General features: G+C 39.9%; 1 protein-coding gene across 3 annotated transcripts in view; it reads left to right on the forward strand.

The window, feature by feature from the left end:
- The window catches only part of XDH (xanthine dehydrogenase), a 63,235-nt gene that overhangs the window by 3,644 nt on the left and 45,712 nt on the right, over positions 1 to 13,879 (forward strand). For 2 of the 3 annotated variants that reach the window (XR_003557401.2, XM_005244235.3), the window contains exons 1-2: positions 5,500 to 5,745; positions 12,444 to 12,501. Coding sequence is in view for 1 of the 3 variants with exons in the window: in XM_005244235.3 (XP_005244292.2) it covers positions 5,692 to 5,745; positions 12,444 to 12,501 (112 nt within the window). In the remaining 2 variants the exon portion in view is untranslated. Of the gene's footprint in view, positions 1 to 157; positions 263 to 5,499; positions 5,746 to 12,443; positions 12,502 to 13,879 lie in introns of those variants that run through there. The other variant, XM_027796451.2, reaches the window with a different exon arrangement.

The following is a 13,879-nucleotide window of genomic DNA, read 5'->3' on the forward strand; positions in this document are numbered from 1 at the left end:
TAATTTTCACCTTAAATGATTCATGCTGAGTTTGTAGCAATTGATCTTGAGCCAGCACTGCCCATGATTTTCCAGTGGGTCTTCTGCTTTCCTGCCTGATGTTTGTCTGTTAATATTTACGTAGTGGCAAATTATTTAAAATGAATTTGTTTTGAAGGTAAATCAGTCTGGGTGATACAAGCTGACCACAATGGCTGTAATTGAGACAACTATCCTGCTTCAGTGATGATGATGATGGCATCTGCTCTCCTGCATTATACTGGTAACAAAACTCTCCTGAAATTCTCTGGGGGACTGGCTTGCCATACTTGTTCAGTCTAGAAAAGTACTTTTGCCAAGTGTCAGTCTTCTTAATGGTAGAAGCCAGTTGGGACCTATAAGGAAATCCTAGTACAAGGTACTAAGAGGTACAGGTCTGTGCAGGGAGGCAGTCTTTTTCTTAGACAAACTTAAGTAGCTGGAGAATGCTCACAAGCTTTTGGTATGCAAATCCTTCCTAGACACAGCAGTCAAATATTAGGTTGATTCAGGAATCCTTCTTTTGTTAACAGAAGCAGCTGTGGATGATTTATTTTGAACAAACTGTCCACCAAAATACTGCATTCTAAAATGAGAAAGTGATTAACAGTGAGATACACAGGGCAGCCAGAGGAGTTGTGCAGATGCCTAGACAGGTTTAGGACAGTATACTAAATAGAAATTTACATCATATAGCTGGTACCACTGTTTCAAAAAAGGAGCTGTGTGCTGGACTGCATCCGGTGTATAGACAAGAGAAAACTAGATTAAATGATCTCTTGAACAAAATTCACCCATCCCTTCACCGGGACAGAAGAAAATAAGTGAGGCAGACCTCTGTGTAGAGACTGTCTCCTAGGAAGAAAAGCAGTGGAAAATTAGCCATGTAGGGTATGGGGTGGGAACAAGCTTTTACTGACTTAGGCTGATCCAGAAGCTCCTACTTGCCTGCTCAGGGATCTTGGAATATCAGGGCATTATTTGATGCCAGAGAGGAGGTGCTTTAGTAGCTGTTCAGAAGAATGAAGAGCTTTACATGGTCGTTGCAGCTGTCCCCTCCCCTTTCCTCCTTGAAATGCTGGAGATGGTGCTTCCACGTGTGACAAAGAGCAGCCAGTCTCTGCAAGAGGACTCTGCTGCTTTCATCCTAGGACAGAGGTACTCCTAGAATGTCAGCAGATGAAAAGGAAGAAAGGCCAAGAAGAAAGTTTAAAATACCTTACTGATTTTATTGAGTTATATTAGCAGGGCAGGGGTCTGCAGTTTCTCTTTCATGATACCCTGGAAGCAAGTAAAAGATGCCTGATAGGTGTCAAGTTAGCTGCTGCTGCTGAAGACAAGGAACACGCATTAACATGTCTGCTTGGAAAGAAGTTGCCTTTTGGGTCAGATATCTGAAACAACCTTTATTTGGTCTGCTGGAGCTAGGTAATGAAAGAAAAACTGCAAATAGAATTAATGCAAAAGTCTTGTTTCGCTAATAGTTCTGAAAACTAGTGACAACCGGTACTTCTCAACAGAAGGCAGAATTAACTAACTTAGTTCATTTCTTCTTGCTGCCAGAGGAAGCCAGGTGGTAGGACAAGGAAAAGAACTATAATTAAACTCCACCCATTTTCAAATGCAGCTGAAGAGATCATAATTCATGAAATTAATCCATACAATTAGACAATATTCATACAATTATAAACTGAACACTGAATGATTAGTGATTCATGAATAATGAGGTAGTATCCACTCACAAACCTCATGAGGAGATCCAATTTGTATTTGCTTTGTGACCATGATCCTTTTTAAACCTGTATCTGTAACCAGCAAATAATTTAGACACCTCATAAGAAAGTGCATGAAACTTAGGGGTTTTTTTTTGTTTTTACTCTGAGAAATGCCTTTGCAATAAGAAAAAAAATCTATGAAATTGCCATATGAGTATGAAAGTAAGGTATTGCGTATTTTTTCAAAGTAGCAAGTTTACTGCCTGGATTAAGATCCTGAAGATTCCATTTCTTTGAGATCTTTTGGGAGACTTTATTGGCAAAGTATGAATGTTCCTATCCAGTCAGATAAAAAGTCCACTTATTTCAGGAGCCAGTCTTCCACAGTGGTCAATAGGTGATGTCAGGGAGATCAGGCATCCTCAGGCAATACTCTGCCTTCACATTCACAGTCTATAATCAATACTATGTGATTATTTATTTTTTTTTATTTACACAGAGAACGCTCACAAGAAAACGCAACCACCAGTAGTTCATGCTCTGAAGAAGAATCTCTAAGAAGTAAGATATGGTGTGTAAAGCCCTAAGTAGCCTGGTGTGCCCTTATAACTGACTCTGATTGCAGCAGGTGGAGATCTCTTGAGACGTCTGGAAAGAGTGCTAGTGCATGTTTCCAGAAAGGCTATCTGTGCCAGCCACGGATCTAAAGCAAACAAGTTGTTTCCACTGGAAGGTGCTGTACACATGCTTTAGCAACAGTAGATACTTCATAAATTTGTAGAAGTAGTTTGACTATTAGAGAGAGGCAGCAGGCCTGCAGAGTTAATGTGAAAACCCTGGAAGCTTGATGCATGGGATACTGCATCAATGACTTGGGACTTTTTCTTTACTATTTGCTTTACAGAATTGCTCCTCGTAAATCCCTCCACAGAATCCTTTTCAGAACTGTCTGTTCTATTTGTTCTTTCCTTCTATTTTCCACAAAAGGAACAGGAGAACAAAGCAACACACCACCTTACCTTTGTTTTAAACCTTTTCCTTTTCTACCTCTGGCACTGGTTTGTTGTACTTTCATGTGTTTACCTAATTTTGTCAGTAAACTCCTTAGGTAGGAATGGGGTTTCTGTAAATTTTACCGTATTTATTGAGCTACACATATGGTCATCTGCCGAACAGATTATCATTATGATTGCAACAGCCAGGTCTGTGGGATTAATCAGTCAGAATGAGAAAAGCCAGCTGCTTTTTTAAAAAAATATTATTCTTGACTAATATCTATTGCTTTCTGAGCTTTTTACTGAGAGAGACTGCAGAAAATTTTGAGCTTCTAAACCATACCTATCTCTTAAGTTATGAATGGGCAAAGGGATGGTTTCTAAAATGGGAAACCTTTTAGACTTTGACTGACTGGTAAGTCAGAATGCTTTGTCTCATAACCAATTTGCATCTGATTGGCAAATTTTTTTAGTTTTAGCTCACTTGAGTTCTACACTAATAGAGATGTTCTTATGTTATAGAAGTTTACTGAGAGTTGGTGGCCTTCCTTTTTCACTCCTTTCTGTCACTTCTGGCAATCCATTGTTCTGTTTTGGGTGGGTTTCCAAAAATGGCTAGGAGACATCAATAGCACAAGCACTCTCATGCTCCAGAGTTATTTAGAGGATTTGGAAAACTCCTCTCCTAGGTGTCTTGGTTTGCTGCCTGTGAAATGGGTATGGTAATAGACTATCCCATCAGGTTGAGGACAGAATGAATGGATTTGGTACTGTATGATCAGTGACACTGCTGAGGTGTGGTCTGAAGTTTTATATTACGGTGTAATCTGCCTATAGAGGTCACTATTACGGATGTGTTTATTTTTATATTACATACATCGGAGATTGATGGGTCAAAAATAAACATTATGATGGCATATCACAAGATGCTGTTTCTGGTTTAGCAGAAAGGGGTATTTTAGCTAAGGCTAGGCAAAAATTTGCACATGGGATTCCTTAAAAAAGAGATGACTTGATTACAGGTGTTCTTTAAACCTAAGAACAACATTATGCGTTATGGAAAACACAGATTAGGAAATTAAGTACGTTTGATTTTGGTGTTAATGCTGTAATGGTTAGTTGCTTTAAGATTGCTGTAACACGTTACCTGTGGTTATGAGTAATAATTATTTTAAATATTTCAAAACTACTTATGAGTACTAGGCTTGTACACTAATTTTGAGATTGATGCTTGCTACGTGAGGGTAGTGCTTGTGTAAATTTGCACAGATACAAGGCAACACAGCCAAAGATTTGGAGAAAAGTGTCATTTTTCCAATACTCTTACACCACAAAGTGGGAGGTGCCAGACAATAGGTGTCAGCACTAGTTCAGCTATGCACAACTTTACTGCAAATGTAGATTAACAGCTGGTGTTAAGCACAAGTTTGCTGTGAACTATGCTTTCAGCAAACTGAATGCCTGTAAGGAAGTGCTGAGACAATGTTTGACACTTGTTATAAAATAGCTTTTCTAAAGGATAAACTGGGCAATAGAATACATGAGTCAGAAGAGAAAAGCTGGTAAAAATAATGTGTGTATTGTATTCACTCTGACACATTTCCAAAATACTGAAGGAAGGACTTTTTCTTAGGCTTATGATGGGACTCAGTGATCTTAAGGGTCTTTTCCAACCTAAATGATTCTATGAAAATAATAATTTGATTAGGTTTTGTTGTTTTGTGAATTGTTCAGAGAGGTTCCTGGGAGGAAGACTTTGATGTAATGCTTTCCCAGGGACTTTAAGAAAACAAAAGGAAACCCACCTAATTGAAACTAACAAGCCTGGTATGCTGAAGAAGGAAAGCAAAGTCACAAAAATCAGAATGGAGCAGACAGGATTAAGTACAGTGCTAGGAAATTTCCATGAAACTTTAGAATTGTTGTTTTGTGGAAGAACTTAAAACTGGAATTAGGGGTTTAGAGTTCTTGTTTGTGAAACCAACACATGCCATATTTGGCATCTGTGGACAATTCTGTGAAAATTTCAGAAGAAAAACCAGGAAAACTTTATGCAAAATGTATGGTTGTGTAATGGAGAAACCAGAAGAAACCACCACCAAGAAACTGAAAGACAAAACATTCTTCAAAGAATTGGCTTTCCTTTTTGTTTCGCTGGCAACATGCAACTAAGTTTGAGGATGTGAGGATTAAGCTGAAAAAGGTAAGCCTAAATGCTTTAAGAACCCAGTGAAAACATTGTGGTCTTAGCCCAGCACCTCTTTTGAGGTGCTGGATCAGAATGTCAGTTCTGTAGAATTGCTTTTATCTGGACAAAAATACATGTTTAAATTATGTCCTTGCAGATAGTGTACTGTAGCTTTAAAACTGTAAGGAAAATAGTGAATTAGTCTTGTAGTCTGTCTCCTGGCTGATGTGCATGTATTGAAGAGTTTTTAGATAAGCAGGCGCTCTTGTTAGGGATCTGGGCATGGTGGATGCCCAGTGAATGGCTATAAACAGAGCTTTTTCTTGTCAATATTCAGTGAGGGATAGTTGGGAGACACACACGCACACCCCTCCTCCAGAGTTTGCCTTGTATTGCAAAATACTGTGAATTCCTGGCAGCTGTTGCAGTGGCACACTGAGTGCCCCAAGCCTGGCAGTATACTCTAAAGGGAATGCAGCTGAATTGTGATCTATTGCTATATAAAAGGGGGCGGGTCATTCTGCTCTTTCCAGCTCCTTTTCTGTCATTACTGCTGCAGAAGCACCAACCAAACGCAGCTGGCACGCCTCTTCGTTGGCTCTTATATAATATGGGGTTACACAGGGCAATGATGTAGAAATAAAGTCAAACATTCTTTAGGCAGACTCATATTACTTGTCGTATCGCTGGTGCTCACTTCACTGTGGGGCATAGGGCTGCTCTTGGAAGGGTGATCTGTGACCCTATTTGAGTGAATTTTGGAAAGGTGTGCAGGATGGCTCCAAACGAGATGGGGGATGAACTAGTGTTCTTTGTGAATGGTAAAAAGGTAAGGAAGATTCCAGCTTTCTGTACGGCTTGCTCCTGGAATGTAGCTTGATTACTTATTTTTTCTAGTCATCTTTTTCCTCTAAAGTTTTCTGATACTGTCACAATTGCCATGGCTTTTAAATATTAAACTGTGAAGACTATTGGTTTGCTAAGTGGCTTTTTTCTCTTCTTTGACTGACTTTATGTTCCTTTTACATTTTAGATTTGTTGGCAATTTTGTTGCAGAATTTACTGCAATTCTGAGATAACTACTTTTTAAATAAAGGTGCACTGACTTAATACAGGCATTTCCAATAGAAATAATTTTAGTAATTACAACAGATCTGGAAAACCTAACTCAAATATAGGCATCTATATATAATTCATATGTTCAGTAAGTAATTCTGACATTTGATTTTTAAAAGGGATTTAAGTAAAATCAATGTTTGTTCCGTTTCTGTTTAAGAAGCTAGAAAACTTTAAAATCAAAGCCCATGAACTGATACTGTTTCCTACACCAACTGCTGATAACTACCTAAGAAGGGGCTGTGTCTCACAGGAGTGTGGGGTTGTCCTTGCACATGCTGGACACCTTTGAACAGTTTGTCCCAGAGCCTCCTCTTTCACTTTGGGCTTCCCCTGGCTAGCATTGCAGCCTTGACTCTTCAAAAGCTTGTAACAAGTCAAGGCTGCTTCTTTTATGAACTACTAGTGCCAAGTTCTGTTTCTGAGCTCAGCTCAATGCTAATCTTGCCCCTCGCGCCCCCTCCTTGCCTAGATACTTGGGCAGGGAAACTTATGCCAAAGCAGCTTCCAGCTGGGAAGCTTGGGGAGGGGAGAGGGGTGCATGTCTACTGGGTACTGTGGGGCTAAGAGTTTGTGGACCTTGCCTGTGCCCTGCTTAGGGGTAAATTACATGCAGCACTAATTTTGGGCTACAGAATTTTTTAATTCCTTGAGGGATCGCACAATATCCTTAGTTGGTTAGAAAGCTCTGTGCCCTGCCCTACAGACTGGCACAGGATTATTACCAATTTTGCTTTTGTTGATCTTTCATGCTAGTTTAGTCAAGTGTAAACGTGGATGAGATTGTTGCTACAATTAGGGTATTATAGTTATAAATTTGATCCTAAACTGGATTGGAATTTGAACTTTCCAAGGTACTAAAATATCAAAGTTTTGCTTTATGTAAGTATTCATAGTTAGGTGAAGAATGAAGTTTATCTAGTATGGATTCTAAGTTAAAGAGCTCTGAAATGTAATACTAATGTGGAAGCCAGCCCCGATTCTGAGGTTTTATAAAGAAGGACTGAAGAACTGAAGCTGTGTTCACACAGATTAGTAATGGTTCATATGTCAATGTTAATTGACATATCAGCTATTCATTGTTTCTAGAGAAAGGTGGAAACTTGAACCTCCATGTTAATCGTGACTAGCTAATTGAGTCTGGCAATCGAGATAGTGAAGCAGTGGCACAGGATGATCTGTGAATTTGATGAATTTTCTGCTATGATGGGCACAGATGGTATACCATTAACTTGTCTTCTTGCTCTGTGAATATTTTGGTGACTCCAGATCCCTCCTCTGTGAACATCAATTTTTAGGTGGAAAACTAGGAGCTTTTTGAGTCTTGCAGTAGGAGGCTGCCACAAGTGTGCTGGGCAATCCAGATCCTGATACAGACCAAGTGTGCTATCTTCTTTTCTTTTTCTGGTATGCTCTAATGAAAGAGAATTGTAGTTCTGGTGCTGGACCAGCTAAGATTCAAAACCAGTATGCCACTCATGGTAGGTATGAAGAGTTTATAAACAAATTCCTATATATGTTTACAGCTGGTGCTTCAGCACTGGCTTGTGCTCAGGTATTGCAGGAGCTCTGTGTAAATCAGTAGAAAAGCCCTTCTTCTTGGAGGAGACTCTGGGCTAACATATGAAAATGTGTATTAGTTAAAGCAAAAGAGAAGATGCTGAGCTGCACAGAACTGGATCTATGGGACCCTCTTCTATGCATGTGGGGTGAGGCAGAGAAGGGGAGAAAGAGCAGCCTAGACCCTAAAGGCTAGCAGCAGAAGACAACTAGTTCCTTTTATATCTGTTCTTGCTGTGTCCTGGAGCTAATGAGCATGCTGTGAATGGCATTGACCTTGGTGTGTTTCAGCAACTTTATGGAACTGCAGTTCTTGTTTACAAGAGCCACATCTTGTAGTTGACCTTGTGCACGTGTAAAGATTTATCACAGTGTGATCTTGCAGTTGTTGGCTAAAAAAATGCACCAGGGAACGATTAATACTACCAACAGTACCAACTCATTCCACGTGTCCAGATTATCTCAGCATCCTTCCCTGCTGGCTCATGGAAGGGGCAGTGCTAGCAAAGGAGCAGGTTCCACTTGATCAGAGAGGAGAGGGCTTCCTGGGTTGTGCTCTGCCCAGAGCCTCTTTTTTTTTTTTTTTTTTTTTTTTTTTTTTCCTATTCCCTTTTTGGGTGTGCTGTCAAAGTGGCTTGAGGTACACCACCACCACAGCTCCCCAAATGCAGGTTTAAGGGAGAATTGGACTCATGGGGCAATCTGATTTGTGGCAACAAATGTGGAGTTTGTTGGGATATTTCTGCACACGAGAGGTTATGTGATGGAGGGGGTGGTGGGAGTTGGCCGGGCAAGGCTGCTGAAACAGCAGGAAAGCAAGTTAGGGTATGGCTCCATCCATCTGGAGTCCTGACTAAATACTCCAGTCAGTTCCCTGCAAAGAATGTGATAGCATGGCCAGTGGGAAAGGTTACTGCTGTGTGAATTCGTGACAGCTTGACATTGCTAATGGGCTGCTGATATTCTGTCACAGTACAAAACTGCTTGATAAGAGGTGGTTGATAAGATAGGGACTTTCACGGCAGCAAATCCTTCTCCTGCATTAGCTCAGACTGCAATGTTGTCATGAAAAAGTCTCCTCAGAACAGCTGAGCATACTTCACATTCAGGATTGTTTATTTTAAGCACCTGTTTACTTCATGGGCATAAAGTTTGGCACACTGCTAAGGCAAAGTTATCTTGATAGCCTGCCTAGGCTAGAATGGAAAACACCACACACAATTTAAAGCTAATAATGGCAATTTTGTTTTCCTCAGCTGACGAATCTGTCTCATGCATATGTAACAAGTAATTTTAGTTCAAACATGTGGAGTCAATATTTCAATTTCTATCCTGAATATTAAGAGGGGTTCCGTGCTGGAAGCCACATTAGACCTCTTTCAGAGCCTATGGATCTTTGATTGCAGATAGGAGCAGACAAAATACAGGATTTTTTTGAGCTTTGGGACCCTCTGGGTCCTACACAGTGAATTACAAGTTCTCAGTTTGTTGGTTTAAAGCAGACAAAATGTTCTCGTGACCAGTAACAGATTTACATTGTGTGGTAATATTAATTTTTTTCATCTCTGTTCTTATCTTTTTCCCTAGTAAATGAATTTGAAATCTCTTAATGACTTTAGGAATACATACTCACAGATTTTAAGGTCCTAGGAGACCTTTGCTGTCAACTAGTCTAATGCTGCATGGCAGCCTGGTTAAAACCTTTCACCTTCCCTTCTTGCAACTAATTGAGTAACTAGGGACTAGTGATTGAATGGGAGCTTGTCATTCAGAAAAACATCTGTTTCTCATTTATAGACCCTGGCTGATGGAAAGGTTAGTGTGTTGTTTGGTAAACTGGGAAAGTTTCTGTTTTCTTTTCCTTTTTGTTCCTTTATTTACCTTGCACAGATACTGTTCTTTCAAATTAGTATACCCAGAAAGTTAGAGAGGATTTTTCAATTTAAATATGATGCTTTATGTAGTAAAAAGTTATCTGAGTTAGTGAAAAGCTGGTAGAGAAGATGGCAAAGAAAATACTGAGAGCCAAGATTTGTACATGAAATCACGGGGAAGTGAGCTCAACACCTCTCTGGACCACCAATGGGCTCTAGGAGTGTGGAGTACTGCTTAGGAATTTGTTCCGTGTAGTACTTGAAGCCTGAAGAACTACAGAGCCAGACCAGGCTCCCTGCTGAGATGATCTGAGTGCTTAGATTCCTAGAATCAGTGGACGAATAGATGTGCAGTACAGAGCAGATCTGTTGGGAGTCATGACTGTCAGTGCCATCCTGACATTTCCGACAAAGTTTCTGCATTTGATTAATTTTTAAGCTACCACATACAGTATAAGCCATAGTTTTGAATCTGTCAAAATGAAGCCATCAATCTGATGCAATATGAGGTTTGGTTTAAAAAAAACAAAACCAAAAACCTGAAATCCAGTAACTGAGCAAAAAGGAAATATTTATTTAATCACAATATCTAAGGAGGCCGATCCTACTCCCACTGAAGGCAATGGATAATTCGGTTTCTGTACAAGGACACTGATGGAGGTGAGAAAGAATTGTTTTGATGGGTAAGATATTCAGCTGTGAATCATATTGTTCTGGGCATCAGACAAGAGAAGATGTTATCCCCACCCACAGAGTTTTAAAATATTTTAAGAACAAATCACAGCAGGTGATTGTAACAAACCACTGGAGGAGTGACATGTTGCAGGATAAAACCAGCATCAATGACAACGAACAAAAGACAGGAACAGAGAGACTCATAAACAAGCATCCCTCCGTCAGGGATCTGAGGGCAAAGAAATGACCCCTTGCTCTCTGATGTGTGAGATTTGGTTTAATCCAGAACGCTCTCCAAACTCTTACCCCTTATCTCCCTCCTATCCCAAGCCTCTGCCAATATTGCAGATATACAGCTGCAGTGGAGCAGTTTGAAGTGACTGAAGTAGGAATCCTGGGCTATTGGTTTGAATAGGGTAAGAGTGTGGATTGTTCAGGATGTATTCTACTGCATAGTGGGAACCACTTTCTGATAAAGGTGAACAGAAGTTTGACTTTGGGACTTAACACATGCTCAAGTACTTCATTACAAGTCTGTGGAGCTGAGTGGCTAAATGAAGGCTTAGGGCTGCGTTTTCTTTCTTAACTTCCTGAAAAGGAGCCGTTGGACCAAACTTTTAATGGCTTGATTTGAGTACACAATGCGAGTGCTTCTTGAATTCTTTCCTTGAAAACTTCTTGAGACGTTTTCTCTGATCTAAGCATAGAATAATGTCAATGGTCTTTAATATTCTGAAGCTTTTTCTCTGTGCCTGGCTATCTTGGAAGCTGCTTTGGAAGGGTTTGCAATGGCTGTTGGCACAGCCCTGAGGAAGCAACTGAGTTTGACAGTGAGGGTATGAGTTGCTGGTGAAGGGTCTTTGACTGTGAAATGGCTCTGAAAGACCTTTTGTCCATGGGACATTTTTGGAATTATGTGCTCATGCCTGTTTACCAAACTACTGCAGAGGCATATACATGCTTAGTTTGAAACAGCTGGTCATGAAAGAGCCAACGTATGCTCTTACTTGGTTTTATGCATCCAGAAGGTGAGGGAACAGGAGCAGTCTGCTCTGAATAGCAGCAATATGAGTGCTATATGATTTACAGGGAGACATCCCCAAGCTAGAGGAATGAAATCTTGTTTCCTTGTAGATTATTCCCAGTGTAGGAATCAGATGTGCAAAAAGTGACCAGTTGTGTTTTGTAGCAGTGGCTTTATCAGGTATGATAAAAATGTGAACTCAAATAGGATGTATTAACTATGTCTCTTTAGAATAACCCTGTCACATGTAAAGGAATAAAACTGAAGCAGTACACAGGTTATGGAGGTTTCTTATCGGTAAGAAGAAAGGCTTACACGAATGACCTCTGTTCAATTTGCCCTTCAAACTGGGAGTGATTAATTTAAATAACCCGTAACTATTGTACTTAGGACTTGCACATGCGAGAGCCAAGAACACATGATTACATTCTGGCACACAGTGAATATGGAAAAGTTTCTTGATGCTCTATTAATAACAGAAAAAGGGGAAGACAAGCTCTGCAGCCATTTGGAGGCAAGGGGCAGAACTTTGGTTTCTGACCATTGGGCAGAGGTTGAGGTAAAATCTAATTTTATGTCTAATAGGTAACTACTAATAGTGTTGTTCACTAATAGCATGGAGCAGACTCAAAGTGCAGAAAAAATTTCTCCTTGGTTGGAATTCCACATTCCCACATTTAAGATGGCTACTAATGTCACACTGATTGATTTAACATTAGCAGGGAAGAAAGAGAAAATTCAAGATAATTGGTACTTGCTGGCTGTCCTGCAGCACCTGTATTGGTCATGTTAGGGTTTCCACTGTCATTTTTTTTCTCTGTGAAGTCTACTATTGATGCAGTTTCTGTCATTCTGTTTATCTGGTCATTTTCTCTGTCTCGTAATAGTGAGAAGGAGAAGGGACAGAGGTCAGTTATGCATGGTCAATAAAGATGAGATGCTATTTGGGGAGATGTCAGGAATTCAAAAGTCAAGCACAAAACAGTTCTTTATCTGCTCACCACTTACTCTGTTTGCCATTTTTGTTGAAGGGTTTTTTAAAATTTGCATCAGTGTGCCATGGCTGAAAACCTGACATATATAATGCTTATACTTTTCTTTGTCACACTAAATTCAGGGAAATGTCGTGTCTGGATACCTGTGCTGAACATAGTGAGGGGAGTTAATCACTGGTTCTGCTTCCTGCTTTGGAAAAGAAGAAAAGGCCAAACTTTCTCCTTCCAACATACCTGTGTTGTAAAGCCTTCTGTGTGTAACAGTACCTTTCCCTTCTTGCAGGTGGTGGAAAAAGATGTGGACCCAGAAACAACTCTTCTAACCTATCTACGAAGAAAATGTATCCAATGTCAGAAGAAATAGCAGAAGGGTTTAAATGCCTGCAGTATTTCATAATTGTTTACTGTTCTGCCTGTCACTTGAGTGCTAGGCAGAACTTGTGCACAGAGTTTAACCCGGAAAAGATTACAGCTGGTATTCTAAGCTTAAGCAATAACAAATTTTAAATAATATACTTTAAATAAAGTTTAAAGAATTCATTAGTGTTTTAAAGGGAAAACTCTCCGCAATTCTAGGAATTAGAATATGATGGAAAGAAAGCAATATTGAGATGACAATAAAATTGAAGGGAAGTTTAGTTTTTTCTATGCAAATTGTAAAGAAATTTCTGGCCAAAACATTACAGCCGCTTGAGCTGCTTGCTGTATCATCCAATAACTTGGTTATTACCGGATAGTTAATATCCAATAGCTTGGTTATCCTGTGGCCTGTTTATCAGATGACCTAGGGATGCAAACTCAGAGGCAAGGGTTCCCACCACATACTATGGGCATGTTTACGTGAGCGGATGCAAATGGTCACGTTTCACTCCTGTTTGAAACTGGTCGCCTCATGAGTCAGATTAGCCTCAGGAGCTGGGTAGCTATTACTGTGATGACCAGGCTGGCTATACCAGGTCTAGTTCAGTAGGCAGTGTCATCCCATCTTTTCTGAGTTTTTGTCTGACCAGCTGGGTGTGTACATTTGCCAAATGGTTCACATCTGTGTTGGTGTATTTCTTAAAAAGAATCATGCATATTTCCTTCACCATGCTGCCATGTCCTGTTTGTCTGGGTTCTGAAAGAAGTATGGGGGTGTAAAACACAATCCTCTTTGGGGTTTCCAGCAGATCAACAGCCCTATTTTGTCTGACTAACTTGGGTGGGTAAAGTTCAAGAGGAAAAATAAATGGCATGACTTGTGCCTGTGTGCACTTTTACTGCTAGACCTGTTATGTTTAAGTTCATTATTATCTAGTGCAAACAGCTTTGTGAAGAGGTAGTCGGAGCTCTTCAAAAGCTTCTGATCTTCTACTGACTTCTAATGGCTGGTGAGCTTATTTCATAGATATCTGGTCAAATACTTTGAGAAATATGTTTTATTGGGGCAGATTAGCACTGTTGTCAAGAGAAATGTTGAAAGGCATAGGAAAGCTGTATTTCTGCTGAAGCAGGGATGTGACTGTATGAAAAGTAGACATGGTGCTTAGGGACATGGTTCAGCGGTAGACTTGCCTGTTGTGGTTGGACCTGATGATCTTAAAGGTCTTTTTCCAACCTAAGTAATCCCATGATTGCTACGATTCTATGAAAATAGCCTGTTCCAGAATCTTTGCAGTAAAAAATTATTTGTAATTTCATTGTTACCAACGAAATTACAAATAATATGCAACATGAATT

This window comes from Falco peregrinus, chromosome 11 (assembly GCF_023634155.1).
Source record: "Falco peregrinus isolate bFalPer1 chromosome 11, bFalPer1.pri, whole genome shotgun sequence".
Classification (NCBI taxonomy): domain Eukaryota; kingdom Metazoa; phylum Chordata; class Aves; order Falconiformes; family Falconidae; genus Falco; species Falco peregrinus.